Raw genomic sequence first — 23,659 nt, forward strand, 5'->3', positions numbered from 1 at the left:
CGACCATGGTGGAAAGGGAGGTGGGCGGGGGGTGGGGGTGACTGGGTGACGGGGGCACTTGATGGGATGAGCACTGGGTGTTATGCTATATGTTGGCAAATTGAACTCCAATAAAAAATAAATAATAAAATAAAAGAACCTCCCTACCCACTCACCACCCACTGCGCAGGCGCCTCCGTGCAGGCACCAGCGAGCTCCAGCTTCCCGCCTATGTCCGTCCGCTCCCTGTACCCCTGGGGGGTCTGCCCAGCTAGGATGGCACCAAGTTGGGGGCACCGAGCAACAGCAGCATCTCCCAGATCCGGGCATCCACGCCTGTTAGGACAACACCGGTGGCTATGGCAGGTGGGCCCGGATGGCCTCCACGCTCCCGCACTCGCTCCCTCACCCCAGGGGACACTTCCAGCAGGTGGGTTCCTGTTTGACTTGCCCAGATATGCCCTGTTCCCCACCTAGGGAAGGAAGTGTGTGGGCACCGTGGGAAGAGGGAGTTAAGAAATAGAGCATGGGGTTCTGCAAATGTACACACTTCCTCTTTTTATCTTATTGGTGACACTTTTTTAAAAGATGTTATTTATTTGAGAGAGAGAGCTTGAGTGCTGGCAGAGGCAGAGGGAGAAGTAGACTCCCCGCTGAGCAGGGAGCCTGATTTCGGGCTCAATCCCAGGACCTGAGATCATGACCTGAGCTGAAGGCAGATGCTTAACTGAGCCACCCAGGAGTCCTTTTTGCTGAAATTCTTTTTTTTAAAAATTTTTTTATTTATTTATGATAGTCACAGAGAGAGAGAGAGAGAGGCAGAGACATAGGCAGAGGGAGAAGCAGGCTCCATGCACCAGGAGCCCGACATGGGATTCGATCCCAGGTCTCCAGGATCGCGCCCTGGGCCAAAGGCAGGCACCAAACCACTGTGCCACCCGGGGTTCCCATTGCTGAAATTCTTAAAGTGAATATGTCAAAGGCAGAGTTTCCTAGCCCCTCCAGGGAGCTGGGATTTGACTATAGATGGTGAAAGGCACTGGTGTGGGAGCTCAGGGAAAACAAAATCAAGCAAGTATTTCCTGGGCACTCCTGTGGTGCCAGGTTCGGTGCCAGGTGCCCTGCCAGAACTCCAAGGGGCCCAAGAAGGCAAAGACAAAGGGCAGGGGAGCAGGCTGCACTCTGAAAGCTGATAGAACCCATGCCTCCTGCAGACTACACACATAGTGGGGGCTCCCAGGCAATTTAGTCCAGCTGATGCTCTCACAGCACCCTCCCTCCAATCTGCCTTGGAACCCCAATGTACAGAAGTTTCTTCATTTCACCACTGCCCACTTTCCGGCCCAGAATCCTTAATGTTTCCTAAATACAAGGAGGCCAGATGGATGCCATTCCTTGGAGGAAATTGCAATTTCAGTAATGCCAATTTATCCATTTTCTTTGGACATTGGGGTTACTTCCATTTAGGGAGCTATAATGAAAAGTGTTCTGTCTCTGAAAACCAGCACAGCTCAACATGTAGATACAATAACACTAACCTTTATATTCATACACCTGTTAGATCCTACCTTACCACACAATCCATTTTCCAAAATACAAAGAATTCAGCCCATTATCCTGGCCTTTGGAATGGGTACAGAATGAATTATCCAACTTGTCTTCCAAATCACAGATGAAAATTATTCTAAGAATTTCTGGAACATGACAGATGTAAAGGAGACAGGGAGCAAGAGAACCAATGAAACATCCAAACTTTCCTAGGGCAAAGGGGAAGGTCGACAACTCAGGGGACACTCAAGTCTTTCTTTTATATGGAGACTTCATTGTTACTTCTAAGATCTCTAGCTGAACTGACACTTCTTGAGTTCCCAGCTTAGGACTTTTCATAGTACAGGACCAGCCCCAGCATCCCTGTGGGCCCCTGTCTAAGACACTGGTTTAATGAAACCATAATCCATGCACTTGATGAGACATTCCCGGGCTGTCTGAACCACTTCAGCCTTCTTCTCATCTGGCTCTTGTTTGCCCACTACAGTCAGGATCTCTAGCAGCTCACTCTCCACCAGCTTCTTGGCCAGCTCAGCATCGGCTGCCAGCAGGTTGTAGGCAATGACCAGGCCCCGGTGTTGGACTGATAGTCGGTCGTGCAGGCAAAGCCGCTGGAGGATCTCCAACCACTGAGTTGTCTGGAAGGGAGAGGTACATAAAGAAGGATTAGAGAAATCAGTGGAAGGACAGAAAGAAACAGAAGGCAAGCACGTATCTGGTAATGTGTATGGGACTCAGCATATGCCTATCTGAGCCCATTGGGACCAGGTGGCAGATGCCCACCTCCTTAGCAGAGCCAGGGTGGGAATCAGAAAACTAGAAGGAACCTGACATAATCCAATCCTTTTCACTTTACAAGTGGAGGAGAAGGAAGGGAGGGGAGGTAATTCAGCTATGATCACACATCTAAAAATAGTAGAGAATAAACACCCACACATCCATTTATTTTTTAAGCATCTGGAGAAGCAAAGGGACAGGCCCACTGCATGCCTTATTGGAAGGGGATGGAAAGTGTTCAGAAAGGAGGATTCTAACCCTGAGCACATGGGCAATGCCTGCTTCTGCCAACCCAAGGGCCCTTAGAGACATGAGCTCCAGGCATGCCCTGGGCTTGCACTCCACCAGCTTTGACTTCAACTGGAATTAAAACTGGAGTCAGGAGAGTGACGGGCACTGAAGGGGGCACTTGATGGGATGAGCACTGGGTGTTATGCTATATGTTGGCAAACTGAACTCCAATAAAAAGAAATTAAAAAAAAAAAAAACACTGGAGTTAGGAGTGCAGCCTCTCCTCCATCCCTCCTCCATTCCCTCTTCTCCACTGCCAGTTGTGAAGCTGCTCAACTATGATACATAGGGAAGACAGGACTCCAGACCATCTGATCATCCCAAAAGACAGAACTGGAGCTAAGACTAGAACCAGGGAGCTTGACTTTCAGAGATTCAGCAGACACACATGGACAGCAGAGTAGAACAGTTACTGGTACGGGTTTTGGAGTCAGAGAGACCAGTGTTCAGGTCCCAGCTTAGCCACTTACCAAATATGGCCTTAGATAAGTTTTTTAACCTTTCCAGGTCTCGGGAGCTCCTCTGTCCTCAGGTCTACCTACTTCTTTACATTGTGACGATTTAGTGATATGGTGCGTGGACAGAGCTTAGCACGAGGGCTGGAGCATGGTGAGAACTCACCAAGGAGAAATGGACAGAGATGATGATTTTAGGTACTAATCCAAGGATTTCCCCCTTTGCTTCCTCGTACCTGTTACCTCACCCTCCATTTGTCAACGGGGACAGCTTTCTACATGCACCACTCTCAGATGGGGAGACAGACACAGAAGGGAAGAAAAAGACCAATTACTGGTTTTTTGGATTCTAAGCAAATTTTTTAAACACTGCACCAAGTCTCCCACCCCAAGAAAAGGAAAATCAAAATTCAGCTAGCGTGGTAGGGTTCAGGGGAAGGTTTTATGCTGACAGGTAAATGATAACAGGTCCAGTGCCATTGCTTCCAGGCACAGAAATGTAGCCAAGATTTCAGAGGCCCTCAGGAAGAAGGAAGAAGTGACTAGGAGAGGGTCAGCAATCCCGAAGGATTCCAATCCCTGCCCAATTCCCTGGCAGTGTGGTCTTGAGCTAGTTACTTCTCTGCACTCAGTTTTCCTCTCTGGTAAACAGGGATAAAATAACTATACCTGCCAGTGACTCCTGGGTGGCTCAGTGGCTGAGCGTTTGCTTTTGGCTCAGATTGTGATCCCAGGGTCCTGGAATCGAGTCCCGCATCAGGCTCCCCACAGGGAGCCTGCTTCTCCCTCTGCCTATGTCTCTGCCTCTCTTTCTGTGTCTCTCATGAATAAATAAATTAAAAATATGTTTTTGAAAAAAATAACTATACCTACCACATGGGGTTGTCAAAAGGATGGAAGAACTTAATAAACGTAAACATTTAGAGCAGCATCTAAGTCTGGTAAGTGGCTGAGTCACAGAGGGCCTGTAGAAGCCTGTTGACCGAAGTTATGTGACCAGTTACTTCAGCAGAGGCTACTTTAGGGCAGTGGTTTCAAAGCATAGTCACAAGGCCAGAAGCACCCCACCTCCAATCTACTGATTCAGAAGATCTAGGGAAAGTGTTTTTGCCAGCCGTCCAGGTGACTTACAGTTTTGAGAGACTTGCCTTAGGGGAAAATGCTAAAACCCAAGGACCAACCAAGATGAGTTACATCAGACAGAGACCCTTCTCTGGTGCCAGACAGTATTAGCACCCGTGGATCTTAGAGAAGGCATGTGCGAACATGCAAACACAAACACAGACGTACACACACCCACACCACCTTGAATTGACTATCCAAAAAAGCCTGCCAGGGGGCACCTGTGTGGCTCAGTGGGTTAAGTGTCTGACTCTTGATTTCTATTCAGGTTGTGATCTCAGGGTCAAGAGATGAAGCCCTGCACTGGGCTCTGTGCTCAGCGGGGAGCCTGCTCGAGGTTCTCTCTCCCCGCCCTCTGCCCCTCCCCGCTGCATGCTCAAGCTCTCTCTCTCTCTCTCTTTCTCAAATAAATAAATATTTTTAAAAAATAAACAAGAGCCTGCCTTTAAAGTAGACTTGAGTACATTTGACTTGAGCTGCTTACATTTTTTTGTCTTCAGTGGAAAGGATGCCCATAAACTAAGTTCAGTTTGGTGTTTGGTGAAATAAAGACATTTTCACTTTGCACTGCCATGTTTGTGATGGTGTGCAAACCACTTTGCTGAGACAGCCACAGATCCAGCAAAGGATCTGATCATCACGTTCATGTAAGAGAATCTGCCATTTCTTTGCCAAACCACAAGCTCCTTATGGTACCCCAACCGAGTCCATGTTCCTCTCGGGGAGCTCAGGCAGTAGTTAGTATTGTGGCCATCCTTGTCATCATTCTGAAGTAATGAACTGTAAGCATCACCAAAGTCAGTGGGTGAGAGTACATGGGAGGGACCTGAGTTAGCTCACGTGGAGAGTCCCAATAATGGATGTAAGGAGCCAGATAGTATAGACTCTCCTTCCAAGGTGATAGAAACAGATATCCAGGGGCCAGGGAGGTGTTACCTCAGAAGCTGGCCTCCCCACAGAGGATCACACAAGGCAGTCCCCTTGCTGCCCCCGGGGCCCGCTCTCACCACTTGGGTCATCTTGAGGCACAGTTTCTTATGTGCTGCTGTCAGCATGGCCAGCGCCCCTGCGGCTGCGTTCTGCACCTTGTCATCATCCTCCCCACAGAGCAGCACCACCAGCTTCAGCCGGTCATTCCCATCAGCCAGGAACCTCTCCTGTACCTAAGGGAGGGAGGCAAGTATAGGGCTCAGAGACAAATGCCCCCACCTGCCAGCCTGGAGAGGGAAAGAGGCATCTGAAGCCATGTTCTCTGACCCAAGATTCTTCCAAGCTTTCCCTTGAGCAGCTTGCCACCGAAGCCTCCCCCACCACCCCAGAAAGTCTCCTCTGATTAGCTAGAGAAAGGTCTATAAATTCCTCCAGCTAAAAAGTTAAAGAGAGCAGGAGATTCTCCATACAGCATGTGCCACCACTCCTGTTTGCTTTCAGCTGTCCACACCAGGGGAAAGGGCAGGCACGGACTCCTGAATGGTAGATGTCGCCCCAAGGTCTGTGTTTCACTTCCCTTCGGGGGTAGACTGAAATGTCCTTCCCACAACAGATGGGCCTCCAGAGTCTGCCATAAAATGACTTTGCAGTCCCTGAAGGCACAATGGCTGAGCAAGAGCAGGAGACGGAGTGAGAACTGCTGTACCATTCAGCAGGGAAGGAATGAGCTTCCCAAGGACCCTAAGCCAAGGGAAGGGCCTCCTAGAGCCCAGGGTTCTGACATGTCTCGGAGCTCACCGATCCCCCCACCATCGGCTCCACAGTAAAATCTGGTTGGTCAAATTTAAGGGGCATTTTGGGGATCCCTGGGTGGCACAGCGGTTTAGTGCCTGCCTTTGGCCCGGGGCGCAATCCTGGAGACCCGGGATCGAATCCCACATCGGGCTCCCGGTACATGGAGCCTGCTTCTCCCTCTGCCTATGTCTCTGCCTCTCTCTCTCTCTCTCTCTCTGACTATCGTAAATAAATAAAAAAAAGGGGGAGGGCATTTTGTTAGCTTGGGTTTCCTAGAAGTGGAGCTCTAAAAGGATCAAAGGTCGATCATAGCTGCCCAGGTTATAAATCTCCACCTGCATCCCCCTGATGCTGGAGTAGTGGTCCTCAGCGGTGAGAGCATGGTAGAGATGGTCAGTACACAGGGCACAGTTGTACTAGGAGGCAGCTACCCCAAAAGGATTACATTCCCCACCCCTCACATGTAGATGTGGCTGTAAACTAGTTCTCATCATGGAACATGAGAGAAAGTGATATGTGTCACTCCAGGCACCATGGCGGAGTACTCTAGGTAGGTGCCTTTCCCATGGTCTCTCTCCCCGTTCACATGGAACCCACTCCCAGAGTGGCAGAGAGGGAGACAGTTCTCTTTTTAGGGAAGTGGGGGATAGTTCTTGATGGTCGAAGAAGCCTGGATCCCAAGTCATTGCTTGGAAGCAAGCCCCTGGATCCAAACATAGGCAAGAAGTGAGATGAATGAGAAATGAAATTCTGTTCGGGTTGGGACCACTGATGATTTTGATTTTGGTTGTTGTAGCAGCTGATGTTCCCAGGAGAAGCCTGCTCCCCCTTCTCGTTCTCCCTCCTCTTTCTTTGGACACAGTCTCTTTTCCCACGTGGCTGCCACCAGGGCCAGCCTCAGGCCAGCTCCCTGGGAGGTCCTGTTTAGATTGATTGGCTGACTGATTGATCTATTTAACTTCAACAGGCTTTCATAGGTTGAGTTTTCATCCTATACCAGTGGAAAGATCCAAGACCTTGAGTTAAGAATTGAGAGAAACAGGGATGCCTGGGTGGCTCAGCAGTTGAGCATCTGCCTTTGGCTCAGGTTGTGATCCCGAGGTCTTGGGATGGAGTCCCACATCGGGCTCCCCTTGAGGAGCCTGCTTCTCCCTCTACCTATGTCTGCCTCTCTCTGTGTCTCTCATGAATAAATAAAGCCTTAAAAAAAAAAAAGAATTGAGAGAAAGCGGTCTCATACATGAGGGCCCAGGAGGACCACTTGGCATCACATCCAGATTTGGCCCTATACCTCAGATGAGGTTGTGCCTACAGCCATAACAGTACTCTGGCAGGATGAAAAGAAGAAGACATTCATTCACCACCTGGTTATCACTTATCCCCACTGCAGGACCACGAAGCCATTGGCATGTTCTGAACTCATTTTATTTTTATAAATCCTGTAATTACTCTGCGAAGAACATAATTCTAGTGCATTGCAGTTTCCATCGGAACAGCAACTGTTCATTAAATATGAACATTTAAAATATTCTAAAATTGTTTGTATCTGTGTTTGCTTTTCCTCAATTTTTTATATAGGTGGAACTTCGAAAAATGTAAGTGGCCTAGCCTCTCCTGGCCTTGAAGAGGCCTTGGTCTTACATCCTTCTCTGCTATGAAATTATTCAGACACAAATAACTTAGGGAAATGGTACCTTCCATCTCACCCAGCTCAAGCGAGAGGTCAAAGCCGCAGCTTGGAATAATACTACTTTGTATGTTTTCCTTGGTCTCCTTGGTACATATATTCCTCTCAGGGTCCCTACAGGAAGGGGGCTGTAATCCAGGAGAGATTTGGGGGTTCCTGGGTTCTCTGGCAAAATGCTACCTTAATACCACTGTAACCCCCAATCTCATGCCAGGCCCTGCCCTGTGGCTGGACTCTCCTTGTGGAGATTGTTCCCCACCCTCGTCCCGAGCCCACCTCACCTCCTTGTTCACCACCATGTTGCACATGCATTCAGTGGCCGCCTGTCGCAGCTGGTCGTGATTCTCAAACATGTAGTTCTCAATGTCTGGCAAGGCTTTCTCTTTAAAGATCTTCTGCCTAGAGTATGAGAGTTGGGGAAGGGTGGCCACTGAGTCCTCTGTAGTGAGCATTTGGCATTTTGGGCCACCCAAGGGCCATTCCACCCTGCTGGTGGTTCCCTCCTACATCCTCAGCCAGCATAGTCTGGATGACATCAATCCTACCACCAGATCCAGGAAGGGCATCAATGGGTGTAAACTAAATGACACCATAACATCCTGGCCATAGCCATAGGGTCTGGGATGAACACGTCACCAGGCTGGAGATTCTTCTGTATTGTCGCTGCAGAAGAGAAATTCTTTCTCTCTCTCCTGCTGGACATGAAGCCAAGAAGATATGAAGTCTGGAGCGACCCTTGTGTTCATGGCAGAGGGGAAGACCCCGTTTGAGAACTAAGACAACACAGGCAGGAGAAGTGGATGGGAGTAGGAAAGTGGGGAGTAGTAGGGAGAGTAGAGAAGAAAAGAAAGTAGGAAAGTGGGGAAGCTTTGTAACGCCTGCATCAAGCCACACCTGCATCTGGTCACCTCAGACTTTTTATTTAGATGTCATTAAATTCCCTTTATCCTTAAACCAGTCGGGAGTTGAGTTTTTTGCAACTGAAAGAATCTCAACCCAATTCTCTCTACTACCCCTTTGCTCCCAAGAAGGAATCCCTACCTCTCCCCCAGGTATCTTTTTTAATACTTTAGTCAGAAAGAAGTGTCTTTGTCATCTCCTTTGCCTTCATACATTCACTAGGTGCTAACTCGAATTCCTTCCACTGCAGTTTCTACCCGTCATCTTTGATCCTGTCCTCAGCAGGAAGCACAGATGGTGTATCTGAAATTTCCACCAAACTTTTCCTGGGGCACCTCTCTCCACCCCTGCTCCCTCCCCACCCCACTCACCGGAGTTTGTCACTCCGCCCAGACAGATTGGTGAGGCCCAGGAGAGCCTCGTAGTTCTGGAGCCCATCCCTCTGTGTGTCCAGGAGACTCACGAGGGGCCGCACCACCTCATACACCTGCGTGGAGGGGTCAGGGAGCGGGTCAGGCAGAGACTATGATCCCCCAGACCCTAAAATTTCAGTGCCCAGCTCTAGAATTTCCAAAATGCTTGCCCACCCACTCATTCAGCTTTCATAATGACCCTGAGTGGTAGGATTATTTCCCTTACTTTCCAGACAAGGTAACTGAGTTTCTAAGAGGACAGCCCTGCTAAGTCAGGGGCAGAGCCAGGCCTAGAGTCCAGGCACCACCAATTCACTGCCCTCTCTGTGACCACACCATGCCCCCTCCCAGGCAGGGGTTAGGGCAACAAGGGGAAAGACCCCTAGGAGCATTGCCCCATCCCACCCACCCCGGCACCCACCCGCTCCCCTGGAAAGGCGATATCCGGATTAGAGACAGCGGCGATCTTTGCCAGGGCATGGGCTGCCTTCACCTTGCCCACGTCCGTGCCCTCCAAAGCCAGGGGAATAAGTGCCTGTAAGAGAGGGTACAGTCATTTCTCTGTCACAGACATCCAGAGGCCTCTCTTCCCCTCCCTCCTTTCCAGCCGTTGTCTGCTTCTGCAACATAAGCAAGCCTGAGTATCACAGAGAATGATTAAATACAGAATCATGGATTTACTCCTCCAGCTTCCCAGCATACTTGGATGTCTTCGTCTACACTCTCCGCCACTCAACCACCCTGCTGGTTTTTGGAAAATAAATGGATCAACACACTGACTTTTTACTCCCTGACTTAGGGCAAACCTAATCATCCCAGCAGCCACTTATTGAGGGCCTACTATGAGCCAATACTTTAAGTGTATTTTCTATAATCCTTGTGACATTCTGCAGAGTAAATGTGTGATTCCCCACCCGCATTTCATACATGAGGAAACTGGCTCAGGCAGATTGAGTAATTCGCCCAAAGTTATGCATCTAAAAAAGGAATGAGCAAGGACTCAAAGACACGTGTTCTACAGCAAAGTCTATGGTCTGTGCATCTGTACCATGCTTCCTTCCAATAGCAAGGAGGATGAAAGGGATCCCACAGGGGCAGCCCAGGTGGCACAGTGGTTTAGCGCCGCCTGCAGCCCAGGGCGTGATCCTGGAGACCCTGGATCGAGTCCCACGTCAGGCTCTCTGCACGGAGCCTGCTTCTCCCTCTGCCCCTGTCTCTTGCCTCTGTCTCTCTCTGTGTGTCTCTATGAATAAATAAATAAAATTCTTTAAAAAAAGAAAGAAAGGGATCCCACAGTAAATCCCATGACAAACCATAAAATCTGGCTGAAGTTGGTTTGAGGCATGAGCAGATAGGAGAGATACCTGAAAGACAGTATTCCAGGAGGCTGGGTTGGGGCAAGGGGTGCATTATTCTTGGGCCAGGCAAAGAGCGTGTGCATGTGCACACATGCTTCTCCCCAGTGGATCACCTTCTAGGATGGCAAACCTTATCCCACCAATTACCTTGCCACCACCTTGAGCCACAATAGTTCCTCGATCTTTTGGGTTATCACACAGTGCCAGGAATACCCTGTAAGGCAAGGATAAAGGACACATAATGTGCACCCTCCCCAGGCATCAGCAGGCCAGCCAGTCAGACCCAGTGAAGCCCTGGAAAGTTCTGTACCTGTCCCGGCATTAGCCACCTTGGCTGGATACTGCCATGGATAGAAGGAGCTGGGGAGAGAGTGAAGCCAAGAGGGGCTGCAAAGAGCCACCCCATCCCTATGTGGGGAGGCAACAAATGGCTCCTTGCTGCCCATCAACCAGGAGAAAATCTTCAACATGGATGCACTCCAGGACCTCTGTGATCTGGTCCTCTTCCCCTCTCTGGTCTTACTGGCATCACTTCCTCCTGTGCACTCCACATTCCAGAACACTGCAGGAGAACCCCATTTCATTCACACCTTCTCCCTCTGTCCTCAGTATCTGTAGATCCTGTCCCTTCTGCCCAGAACCCTTCCTCTCTTGTATTTGGGTGGTTCCTCTTCTCCCCTCATGGCTCCACTGATTTGTCACTTCCTCCAGGAGGCCTTCCTGGCTGCCCTTCCACCTACCTCTAGTCTGGCTGGTGGGTGTCACTACTCAGACCCCAACCAACCCTCTGCATTTCCCCTACTGCATCATATTTTAACTGTGAGCCTGTCTGCCTCTCCATCACACTACACAGAAACTGTGCCTTTCATCTTTGGAATAGCAGGTCCCACACAGGGCCTGGGAACCAGGTAACCAGGATGGACAGTGACTCTTCCTTTCATCCACCAGGGATGAGCTGCCCTGCCATGTCACTTTTCTTTTCTTTTCTTTTCTTTTCTTTTCTTTCTTTCTTTTCTTTCTTTCTTTCCTTTTTTTTTTAAGGATTTTGTTTATTTGAGAGAGAGAGGGAAGGAGGGAAAGAGGAAGAGGGAGCACAAGCAGGGGGAGGGACAGAGGGAGAAGTAGATCCCCCACTGCGCAAGGAGTCTGCCTGATGGGACATGGAACTCAATTGCAGCCCCCAAGACCATGACCTGAGGCAAAAGCAGACGCTCAAGTGACTGAGCCCCAGGTGCCCTGCCATGTCAGTTTCCAATATCCATCTTCTTTCATCTCCTCTCCAGACCCCCACAATGGCTCATTCACTCATTTACTCCCCTGCCACCTCTATCCCCTCAGCCCCACCTGGCCAGCAGCTCTTTGGTCTGGTCAGTGAGGATGGCATTGTCCGCTTTCACCATGCAGGCCAGTGCAGAGGTGACACCAGCCTTCAGAAGCCGTTTCACACGCATGTCTATAAAGTCCTTCTTGTCCTGGGGAGACAAAAGGGTGGCTGTGGGGAAGGACCTGGCACCAGGCCAATCTGTATTGGAACTAAAGGTGGTGCATTTCTAACTGCTTGTGGCAGGCTGAACAATGGCCCCCAAAGAAGTCCATGTCCTAATCCCCAGAACCTGTGAATGTTACCTTACGTGCCAAAAAGAACTTTGCAAAAGGTTCACTTTCCATTGTGGGGGTGGGGGTGGGGGTGCTTAGGCAGGAGGGGGAGAGGATAGAGAGCAGATAAAGTTGACATAACAATGGATTGGGTTGTGAGGGAAACCCAAAGTTAGGCCCAAGGTTGAACAGTCCCTACAGATAATTCTCGAAGTGGGTGGGAAGGGGCTGGCATTTGTGGTTGATTTCTAGAAGCCACATTTGAACTTTACAGCAGCAGAGTATGCTATACAGCCTTGCCTGCATAAAACAGTATGCAGCTTTAAAAACGGATTCAGAGAATGACATAGCAGGTGATGGGGATTAAGGAGGGCACTTGTGATGAGCACTGGGTGTTGTATGGAAATGCTGAATCATTAAATTCTATTCCTGACACTAATATTACACTGTATACTGGCTAGTTGGAATTTAAACGAAAACTTAAAAAAAAAAATTGGGCCCCTGAGTGGCTCAGCAGTTAAGTGTCTGTCTTCCTTTGGCTCAGTGCATGATCCTGGAGTCCTGGGATAGCAGCCTGCTTCTCCCTCTGCCTGTGTCTCTGCCTCTCTCTCTCTCTCTCTCTCTCTCTCTCTGTGTGTGTGTCTGTCATGAATAAATAAATAAAATCTTTAAAAAATAAAAATACATTTTAAAAAAGAATGGCATAGCCATCTGGAAAACACCTAAAGCATTTCCCCAAAATCGGGCATAAAACATTTTAACTATGAAAAGAAAAAAGATGCACGGAGAAAAACAGTCTCTGCTAAGTAACATAGGGTGCGTACCAAGACACTGACAGTGGTCAGAGGGAGATGACGTCATTGGTGGGAGGTCATTTCCTTTTCTCTGGGGTCTACATTTTTGTTTGTTTTGCAATGTGGTTATATTTCTTTTTCTTTTTTAAAGATTATTTATTTATTTATTCATGAGAGACACACACAGAGAGAGAGAGAGAGAGAGAGGCAGAGACACAGGCAGAGGGAGAAGAAGGCTCCATGCAGGGAGCCCAACCTGACCAATCCGGGACCCCAGGATCAGCCCTGGGCCAAAGGCAGGCGCTAAACCCCTGAGCCACCCAGAGATCTCCCAATGTGGTTATACTTCTTTGACCATTTAAAAAAATCTCAATCTTCCACTGGCTGGAAATACAATGTATATGCATTCTAATTCAAACCACAGACAAAGCATACCCTTGAGTGCAGGGAATCACTGAGGAGGGCCTCAGGGAGATTTGTGACTTCTGGGCTACTGCTGCCTGGCCCCATTCTCTCCCTTGTTATTCCTACTTAGCACCCAGATCCCGAAATCCAGATATCCCAGGAAACGAAATTTCTGGAAAGTGTTGGAAACATGAAATATACTGTCTGTCTGATGTCCATGAAACAACATAAATTGCAAAACGTTCATCATGGCCCCATTTGATTTTTCAGACTACACATGATGGTTGGATCCTCACCCCCCCAAGGCGCATAAACCCTTAAAACTAAGGGGGGGACGAGCGCCACCTAGTGGGAGACATTGACCACGATCATCTTCAGTCTATCCGCGTCCTCTGCCAAATGCTCCCACACCCACCCACAGCACCCCGACGTCGCGGTCCTTCCGTTCTGCCTCTCTGGACGCCTGGTGGCGCAGACTCCCCCCACCCCAGCTTCATCCCTACCCTACCTTAGGGTGCTCCTCGGGCACGTGCTGCTTGGAGAACTTGGCGAGCTGCACCAGCTCCGGGATGACCTCCTTGACATCATAGCTGTTGGTACAGTTCACCAGGGTGGTGGCCACGGAGTACAGGATGGTCTTGTCAGCCGTCTGCAGTTATGGGGCGGGGGCACGGGAGGGGAAACTTTAGAACAAATCTGTGCTTCCAAGACGGCCCCCTGGGGCAGCCCGGGTTGCTGGAGGTTTAGCGCCGCCTTGGGCCCAGGGCAGGGCCTGATCCTGGGGTCCCGGGATCGAGTCCCGCATCGGGCTCCCTGCATGGAGCTTGCTTCTCCCTCTGCCTGTGTCTCTGCCTCTGCTGTGTGTGTGTGTGTGTGTGTCATGAATAAATAAATAAAATCTTAAAAAAAAAAAAGCCGGCCCTCTGACCTGTCGGGTGAGTTGATTTGAGCCCCGCTTGGACAATAGCAGGTGGCACAGAGGGAAGAGGAACTAGCTCTGCTCACGCAGGGTGGGCAGACATTTCTCCTGCACTAGCCACAGTACCCCAGGAGAGCATGGCGGGGGAGCCCTCAGAGTGCGCTGCTTGCTCTGTGCCTCTTTGAAACGCCCAAACCCAACATACTTTGCCATGGGATAGGGGGCAGGGGATGGGTAGGGACTGGAAACACCTCTGGTCTGGCCCTGGGTGGAAACTCCCTCTTTCCCCTCCTCCCTTTGGTGGTGGAAAAGAACCAGGGAATTAGCTTGAGCACCCATTTTATGGTCAGGTAAAATGAGGGGCAGACAGGGGAAGTAACCAATCTGGTTTACATCGGCAGTAGGGCCAGAGCCTGGATGAAGACACAGGAGTGCCATTTCTCAGGCTCAGCAGAGGACCCTATGAGCTTGAATCTAGTAGACCTTTCCTGAAGGCCAGAGGTCAGGGCCACACTTGCCTTAGCCAGCTCAAACATGGCCTGCAGGGCGGGGATGTCCTGGACAAAGTCGTCTTTCACGTCGGCATCCAGGGTGAGGTAGGCCAGGCCCTCCACTGCCCATCGCCGGGTCCGGGTATCTATGGACGCATTGCACAGCCACCTGGAAATAGGAGAGGAAGAGTGCTGGGGAAGGGGGCCAGAGCTCAGGATTTCAGGGCAGTGGGGAGCCTGTGGGGGACCTTTCACCATGCGGCATCCACTAGAGCACATCCCAGAGAGAAGATGGTGGGCCTGGGGAAGTCGAACCCCCTTACTTGCGACACTGTTTGGCCAGCTTCTCCGTGGACCCTTCAGCAAACTGCCTGAGGCCATAGTCCGTGCCCCCTGCGGAGCCCAGCTTACAGAGTCCCTGTGGGGGAAGGGAGATGCTTCTAGAGTCAGACACACTTGGATACAAAGGGCCTTGCTCAAACAGGTCCCTGTGGCTGGAACACTTTGCCCCTTTGTCTTTGCCTGGATACACCTCTCTGCCTACTACCAAACTCAGCTCAGGTGTCACCTCTTCCAAGATGCCTCCCCTGAGGCTTCCAGGGTGGGGCAGATGCTCATGAAGCTGGACTTCTTTACCCTGCCCCATTCCGCTGCCACCATTTTGGCTCCACTGCTGTTTTGGAAAATCAGCACAAAACGATACTAATCTTACCTGAAACTGCAATGGTGCAAGTTATGCTAGCACAAAAACCAGCACAGAAATCAGACCACGTGGGTAACAAATTCAGATATGCAGAATTCTACCCGGGAGAAATTGTACTCTTAGGAAAATGTAAAAAAAAAAAAAAAAGGAAAACATGCCTTCCATAAGAGAAAACTCATGATGGAAGAAGCTATAATTAGTTTCTTAAAAATTGATATAAACAGAAAAACACATCAACGACTCAAATTGTCACTGTAATTGTTTACAAGCAAACTAAAAGACCCATGAAAAGAGTTGCCATAAAATGAAACTGGAAAAATTGAAATGGGTTATCAGTCCCATCGAGAAACTGATTAGGGAAACAAACTGATTTTTTCGAGTTTGCTCTGAAAATGCTGGCTGGGCAGAAGCTCCCCCACAGCATGGGCTTCCCATGGAGAGGAGCCAGGCCTCACTCATCCGGTGTCCCTGGGGCCCGGCACCCACCACGTTCTGGTACCAACACTCACCACCAGTGTGCGGATCTTAATCTTCTCGTTTTTGGTGGTCTTGTAGATCTCTTTGAGCAGTGACACGCCATTGGTGATGATGAAGGTGGCGCGGCTGAGCTTGGTGGATGCGTGGATGAGGGCCTCCACGGCCACCAGCTGGTCTACCTCCCGCTCGGAGCCGCACAGCGCTACCATCATCTCCATCACACCTTTCATTCCCAACAGCTGATTGCCCAGATCAAAGGGGCCTTGCAGGATCCCTGACACTGTCTGAATGGCAATCACGTTCTTGTCCATGTCCTGGGGGTCAAACTTACCCCTAAAATCAAGGACAAGGTGGTCAGGAGAACTGGCTAAGGTGGGTGGGAAGAATGTGGGATTTGGAGGCAGACAGATTCAAATTTACGTCCTGGATCTACCACTCATGTGCTGTGTGACCTTGGGCGATTCCCTGACCCTCTCTGAGCCTCAGCTTCTTGATCTAACTGACGGTAGAGTACTACTAATCAGAGTTATGGTGAGGGTGAGTGATGTAACAGACATGCCATGGGTTGTGTCCCCCCAAGAAGCATAGTCAGATGGATGGGGACTGACACAAAGGACTTTGATTAGGGAGAGCTCTTGGGATCAGCTCATATTTTAGAAGGGAAGGAAGCAAGCCTCGGCAGGAGGCAGAAGGATGCACTGGGCTGCAACTCAGTCATCATAAAGCCTCAGCCTATGATGAGTGCTACAGCTGGGACACCCTCCAGAGTTGTTTCCAGCTGGGGGTGGGAGTGGGGGGCACACGGGTCATTGGATGCTGGCCGCCCTGGGGAGGAGGAAGCAGCTGTCTCCAGCTGAGGGAAGTCCCAAAGAGAGGCGAGTGCTGTCCATCAGTGGGCTTCCCAGCAGCTGAGATGTCTAGTGGGACAGTCCAGCAGCCACCCCAACACAGAAGGGCCCACTCTCTGCCTCCTTGATAAGCTGACATTTGTTCCTTCAACCTCAGGAGCTTGTGGTAGGTTTTAAATAAGTCCAAAAGTATTTTGACACCCCTCCGTGCAAAAGATAGAACCTAACTCTCTCCTCTTAAATGCAGACCACTCTTCACAACTTGCTTCTCACAAAGAGAATGTGGCGGAAATGATCGTGTGTGACTTCTGAAGCTAGGTAATGGAAGACATTGCCATTTCTGCCTTGTTCTCTCTGAATTGCTCACTCTGGGTACCAGGCAGTAATGATACTCAAGCTACCTGTGGACAGGCTCGTACCGGGAGGAATGGAGGCCTCCTGTCAATAACCAGCACCAGCATGCAGGCCTTCAGATGACTGCAGCCCAGGCTGACGTGTGACAGTCAGTTCATGAGAGCCCCAGAGCCAGATCCACCCAGCCTAGTCACTCCCAAACTGCGGTCATATTGTGAAATAATAAATGATTACTATTACTTCAAGCTTCTTGCTACATTTTGGGGTGATTTGTTATACAGCCATAGGTAACTAATACAGAGCATGATTCCCTGAGACCTCCAGGAGACTCACGTGATGTATTCCTCACAGATCTTGCGGAAGTGATCGCGCTCTGGGTCACAGCGCAGGTCATCGTAGAGCTTGTTGATGAGGACGGAAGCCAGCATTCGGGTGTTGTCAGTCAGAGGCAGGCAGGATGGCAGATCTGGAACCTGCCCCACCACCTTCAAGATCTTCCTCAGGCCTGCAGGACAGATGATGGCAATTGTCAGATCTCTGCTGGGGTCTGTCCTCACAAACACACCCTCTTCTTCAGTTGTCTTAACACCAGCTCCTCTCCAGCATATCTTTTGGCAGTACATGGCTTTTCCAGAATGAAGGGTACTGGTATGGGGCCGGGAGACCCGCATTCTGCACCTGACTCTGCCCCTAGGTGAGCAATTCACCTCCCATTGTGGGTGGGCCTCTATTTTCACATGTACCCTCTATGGGTTGATGTATAACCTTCCCCAAATACTATTTGATATTCTCTCTTCCCCAGGCCTCACTTCTATAAAATGGGAACCATACTACCTACCACAGAGCATTTGAGGACTCAATGAGATAATGTATGGAAACTGCCTAGGGCCAATCCAGACATGTCATTATCACTCAACAAACACTTACTATTTATTTAGTAAATGCTACATTTACTATTTATTATTATTATCTCTTCTCTCTTCTGTTGAATAAACTTCAATGACTTCCTATTACCCATTAGGCTAATTCAGTCTTTACATATCTGTTGAATAAATGAAGGAATAAGTGAAGAAATAAATTAGCACCTTTAAGGTAGCAAATACTGAAATAAAAGATACAATCCTCTCCTCAAAAAACTCACAATGGAATAAGGAACAGTCATATGAAGATTAAATAAGCTGTAATAAGGACAGAAGTTGCGATAAGGACAGAGTGGTGACACCACAGGTGTGGTAGTTTGCTCCAAAAAAGTAAAAGAGTTGTACATTCTCTCTTTTTAAAAAGATTTATTTATTTATTTATTCATTCATTCATTCATTCATTCATTCATTTGAGAGAGAGAGTACAAGCAGGGGAAGCAGGAGAGGGAGAAGCAGGCTCCCTGCTGAGCAGGGTGACACAGGGCTCCATCCTAGAACCCTGAGAATCATGACACAAGCAGAAGGCAGACACTCAACCGACTGAGCCACCAGGCACCCCTGAGTTGTATGTTATTCTGATTGAGTAATAAATATTGCTTCCCACCTACCCTACCTATTAACTGTGTGGTTGGACCTAGGTCCGAGTGCAGAGAGAAAGAGGTCTGTGATTCACCCTTTGAAATATATGCAGAGAAGACCAGAACTGGGGAGGAGGAGGGAAGGAAGTGCTGAGGGAGGAGGTTTATAAGTGCTAGAGTAATCTGTTAAAGTACACTTTGCTGAGATCTGTGAAAACCAAATGAGGAAATGCAATATCAAAAGAGGATAAATTTCAAATGGGTGGAAGTTAATCTGAACCTTTTAGAATAAAGGATGGTTCTATATGTTTTTAAACCTGTGGGAGTTTATCATAGTAGATGATAAAGCCATAGGTATGACTCCTGAACAATTAAAGTGGATTTGGGAGAGTGGGTAATATCTTGGAGCCAACAAATTTAGGGACTGTCTGCTAGAACCTTGTTACTGTGCCTTATATATAGGACACTTGATGCCATTTCTCCCTTCTAGAAAGCCTGTGAAGTATTTTGCCAACCATGGGACTTCAGGAACATTCCCCCAAGGTTGGTGGAGTCCTGTTTGTCTTTGGCATTGCTTGCATTGGTTAAGTAACTCTGTCCAGGTGTTTTCCAGCATGTTTGGGCATTTTCTGTGTGTGTTCAGGCCCTTAATTCAGAGCTGAGCTTTGATCTAAATCCTCACCAGCCCGTTGGTGGTTTCTAAGTGTTAATGCCTTTTCCTAGCTTTTCAGTGGGACCGAAGACTTGTTCTAGGCAAAGGCCACACTTCCTCTGCTTTCTGCTCAGTGCCAGATACCCTGGTGCCCCCCTGAAAGGTTGGAATGAGCCCCAGACCCTCCCACCTCCTCACCGTTATCCACCACATAGATGGTACGCGAGTTGTCGTGAATGGCAAGGTCCTTCCTGGGGACATTCTTATTGAGCAGATTCAGGGCTTGATCCCTGCCCTGGCCAGACACTTTCTTACTGACCAGCATGTCGAGCAGGTGGCTGGTGATCTGCTTCAGGTCCTTCTTGGTGTCTGAGGAAGGAGAGGACAAGGGTAAGTAGAGAGTAGGGTCTTACTCAGATCTATAGGACCAGGAATGGCAGAGGTTTTTAGAAGGGTTCTGAAAATATGGAATCCATGGCTTCCTGGAAGTTGGAATTTCCCCAGAAGATATAGTATTGCCCATCTCAGCCCCAAAAAGGGAGGTTCCTAGACAATACCCCCAATGGGCCTCTAGCCACTCTACGCTGCACACTGACTTCTACAACAGCTCCTGCCATCCTTGAACAGCTCTGGTTCTTAGAAAGTTCTTTATTCCAAGGCATAATTGGCAGGGAGCCAGGGACACTTCATGTAGCTTTTAATAAACTGATTTAACAAAATGTTTTCCAGAAAAGAAATTTATATTCCTTACAGATATCTTACTCCCTGCAGATTCAGGCATGCTGGGAGCCCAAATTCAAGCCTCAGATGGGATGCCAGATCTTCCCTGCCCGCTGGGGGATTAAAAGGCAAATGCTTTTTCTTGCTTTTTCCCTGTCTGATTTCACTGCATCTTAGGGATTTTTGTTCTCATTCTAGCTTAGAGCTCAAAGGCAGGCGGGGAGGGAGGAAGGGAGTAGAAAGGAAAGGATCTCCAAAACATGTCATATGAATGACTGATGAAGGAAAGAGGCTATCTAACTGGACAAGGAAAGTCATCGGTAGATGTGATAGTTTTTCAGATAAGGGTGTGTCATGAAGGCAAAAGAATAGACTTCTTCTATGAGGCTCTAGAGAGCAGAACTGGGGTCAGAGTGGGGTGGAAGCTACAAGGAGATGGATCCTAAATCAGTATCTAGTAGAATTCCTTAGCAGAGATGTCCAACAACTTTCAACTTCCCAAGGAAGCTGTGGCCCTCAGTGCACCATACCTTTCAGTGTTCCCATTCTTGGGGATGCTCTTCCACTCTGGCCCTGGGTCAATCATGTGACTTAGAGCACACCCAGCAGCTTAAAAGCACTTGCACATTGGGGCTCGTCCATTGAGAATGAGGCCACCATGCTATACAGACACCCAAGATGCCCACTAGAGATGCCACAAAAAGAAAAACCAAGATGTCCTGGCCAGCATCTCCAGTTAACCACCAGTTGTACAAGTGTACCATTTGGGACCCTCCAGTGGTTCTAGCACAGAAAAAAGAATGTGACTTGCTGACCATTACGACAGTTAAGTCAGAACCACATCAAGAATCCAGGACTCCCAAAGGTTCATGTTATTAATAGAGCTCTTATGAATCAATAAGAAAAACACTGATACTCCAAGAAAAAATAAGGGTAATGATATATGACAGGTTGTTGGAAGACAAACGAATCCAAATGGCTAATAAAAATAAAGAAAAATGATCAATCTCACTAGTGATTTTTAAAAATTCAAATGAAGTTATTTTTACCTAATGAATAGGAAATTTTTTTTAAATGAGAGTATTCAAATCTGGTAGGAGAATGAGTGGAGATGGGACCCCCATCAGCATCACTTGGTAAGAGTACAAATTCATGCACCCTCTCAGAAAGGAATCCAAAAGTAACATGGAGAGAAAACTTCAGTTGTGTTCACAGCCTTTGACCCATATTCCCATTACTAGGAATTTTATTCCAAGAAAATAATTGCAAATGCAAGCATACTTTGTGTAAAGAATAGCTACTGAACTGCGTTTTATAAGCATGCAACTAGGAGCAATCTAAATCTCCACTGATATAGAGTTGATTGGTGAATTATGATATATTCATACAATGGAATATAATGAAAATATTTAAAATCAAGCTTTCTATTAGTGAACCTTCCCAGGCAGAGCAGGAACTTCTAAAACCATGCCCAGGACCTGGATGTGCTGGAAAAAGCCTGAGTCTATAAGTGCATGTATTTAAAATGAAACAAATGAAAAATGAATGATTTTTAAAATAAAAAAGAATCTTTTTAAAGAACATTTAATGGTATGAAATACTCATATAATGCTTAGTGAAGGAAAAGAAAACACAAATCTATTCCTAGCCAAATTCCAATTTTGTTAAATCGGTATTTATGTGGATGGATAGAAAAAAGACTGGAGGGACGCCTAGGTGCCTCAGTTGAGCATCTACCTTCAACTCAGGGCGTGATCCTGGGATCTAGGATCCAGTCCCACATGGTACTCCCTGCAGGGAGCCTGCTTCTCCCTCTGCCTATGTCTCTGCCTCTCTCTCTCTCTCTCTCTCTCTCTGTGTGTGTGTGTTTCTCATGAATAAATAAATAAATCTTTTTTAAAAAGAGACTGGAAAGACACATGTGGCAGTGATAATCTGGATTATCTGGAGAGGAATTATAGGTGGGTTTTTTTCATCTTTACATATTTCTAAATTTTTCCAAATTTTTCCAGTAAGTCTCTTACTTTCTTCTACTTGTAGTAAAATATACATGAATAAAATTGATCATTTTAACCATTTTTGAATGATTTTATTTATTTATTTGCAAAAAAGAGCATGAGCAGGAGGTAGGGGCAAAGGGAGAGGGAGAAGCAGATTCCTCACTGGGTCAGGAGCCCGACTTGGGGCTCAATCCCAGGACCCCAGGATCATGACCTGAGCTGAAGGAAGACACTTAACCATCTGAGCCACCCAGGTGCCCTTCATTTTGACCATTTTTAAGTATACAGTTCAGTGGCATTAAGTACATTCATATTGTTGTGCTGCCATTATCACCATCCATCTCCAGAACGTTTTTGTCCTATAAAAACTAAAACTAAACAACTCATTTCCTCCTCTTCTAGCCTGGAGACCACCATCCTATTTTTTGTCTCTATGATTTAGATTATTCTAGATACCTTGTAGGAGTGGAGCCAAACAGTACTTATGCCTTTGTCACTGGCTTATTGCACTCAAGGTTCATCCATGTAGTAGCAGATGTCAGGATGTCCTTCCTTTTTAAGGCTGAATAATATTCCATTGTGTGTATATGCCATATTGTATTTATCCATTCACCCACGCATGGACACTAGAGTTGCTTCCCACTTTTAAGCTATTGAAGATGCTGCTGCTCTATTACTTTTATAATTAGAAAATAAATATAAAATAAACCAGGCCACCTCCACATATAGGGAATGAGCCTTCTGAGGTGGCACCTGACTCTCCTCGGCCCTCACCCCTTTGAAAAACACTGAAGAATGTCTCCTACCTAGAACCAGGGCTTCTTCCTTCCCTCGATGTTCTTGTTTGTCCTCCCCTGCCAGAGAATCAATGACGGCCTGGAGCAGGTTGCAGACGGCCAGAGACATCTCCTCATTCTCCACTGCCATGAGGCTACATATTCTGTCTATCCGGACCGCATGGAGAATCACTGTGGCCTAAACCCACAGCAAGACCCACAGTCAGCTGCCTGCGCCTCTCTTCCAGCTGTCGTGCAGGTTAGGAAGTGGGTGACAACCAGCCCCATCCTCCCTCTCCAGCAGGGAAATACACCCAGGCAGCCAGTGCCTCCTGGGGCCTCTGGTCTGGGAAGGCCCTTGACACTAGCCATGCCTCTTTAAACTCTTTCCAGTTTAAAGCTGGGCTGTCCAATACAGGAACCATTTGCCATATGGGGCCACTGAGGACTTGCAGTGTGGTGAGTCCCACATTGTGGTGTGCTTAAGGTGTAAAATACACACTGAGTTTGGAAGATTTATATGATAAAATGCAAACTATCACAGCCTTTGCAATCAGCAAAGGACAGTTTAGACTTTGTATCAGGGTCTACTTATGCCACCTGCTCCCTGCCCACGTGTCACCCTCAGCCTGACACCCAGGCCCTCACCCGAGCTCGGTGGCCACTACACATGCCCGACAGGGTCCGCACAGCAGCTAGCACCAGTTCAGGCCTCTTGGTGTCCACAAGCTGCAGCAGCAGGGCCACTCCATTGTTTTGGAAGATCCTCTCAGCCCCTGCTTCTTCTCGCCCTAGGACGATGAGGTTGTTGGCGGCCTGGAGAGGGAGGATACAACAAGGGTCATGGAGGAGGCATGGCTGCCAAGGTCTTGGCCGGGGGCCAGGGCAGGGGCTGGCGTAAGGACTGGATTTTCAAAACATCTTTATACTGGATTCTTTTCCTATAGTCCTACTCCTGGAGATGTGGCCCAAGAACATGATTCAAAAGAAGAAACAAAGTAACTTATACAGAGGCCAGTTCAATGAAATGTATCAGCCACTGAACTCATAAATAAAAAAGATTACCCAGCAACTTGGGAAAAAACACTGGTAAGCAGAATCCAAATAGGAGGTTCACTCTGATTGCACTTACATGAAAACAAAACTGTGTATATTTGCTTACAGATAAGGA

At 48.1% G+C, this 23,659-nt stretch overlaps 1 protein-coding gene across 1 annotated transcript in view; it reads right to left on the bottom strand.

Moving 5' to 3' along the window:
- Positions 1–751: 751 nt before the first annotated feature.
- The window catches only part of UNC45B (unc-45 myosin chaperone B), a 29,326-nt gene continuing 6,418 nt past the window's right edge, over positions 752–23,659 (bottom strand). The window contains exons 6-20 of the mRNA XM_055335599.1: positions 23,137–23,304; positions 22,519–22,687; positions 19,191–19,361; positions 17,176–17,347; positions 15,673–15,973; positions 14,784–14,878; positions 14,482–14,629; positions 13,559–13,699; positions 11,600–11,727; positions 10,403–10,469; positions 9,319–9,432; positions 8,856–8,971; positions 7,866–7,983; positions 5,180–5,335; positions 752–2,165 (exon numbers count right to left, since the gene is read on the bottom strand). Of these exons, the coding sequence (XP_055191574.1) occupies positions 1,905–2,165; positions 5,180–5,335; positions 7,866–7,983; positions 8,856–8,971; positions 9,319–9,432; positions 10,403–10,469; positions 11,600–11,727; positions 13,559–13,699; positions 14,482–14,629; positions 14,784–14,878; positions 15,673–15,973; positions 17,176–17,347; positions 19,191–19,361; positions 22,519–22,687; positions 23,137–23,304 (2,325 nt within the window). The 3' untranslated portion in view covers positions 752–1,904. The remainder of the gene's footprint in view (positions 2,166–5,179; positions 5,336–7,865; positions 7,984–8,855; positions 8,972–9,318; positions 9,433–10,402; positions 10,470–11,599; positions 11,728–13,558; positions 13,700–14,481; positions 14,630–14,783; positions 14,879–15,672; positions 15,974–17,175; positions 17,348–19,190; positions 19,362–22,518; positions 22,688–23,136; positions 23,305–23,659) is intronic.

This window comes from Nyctereutes procyonoides, unplaced genomic scaffold, assembly GCF_905146905.1.
Source record: "Nyctereutes procyonoides isolate TBG_1078 unplaced genomic scaffold, NYPRO_anot_genome, whole genome shotgun sequence".
Taxonomy (NCBI): Eukaryota; Metazoa; Chordata; class Mammalia; order Carnivora; family Canidae; genus Nyctereutes; species Nyctereutes procyonoides.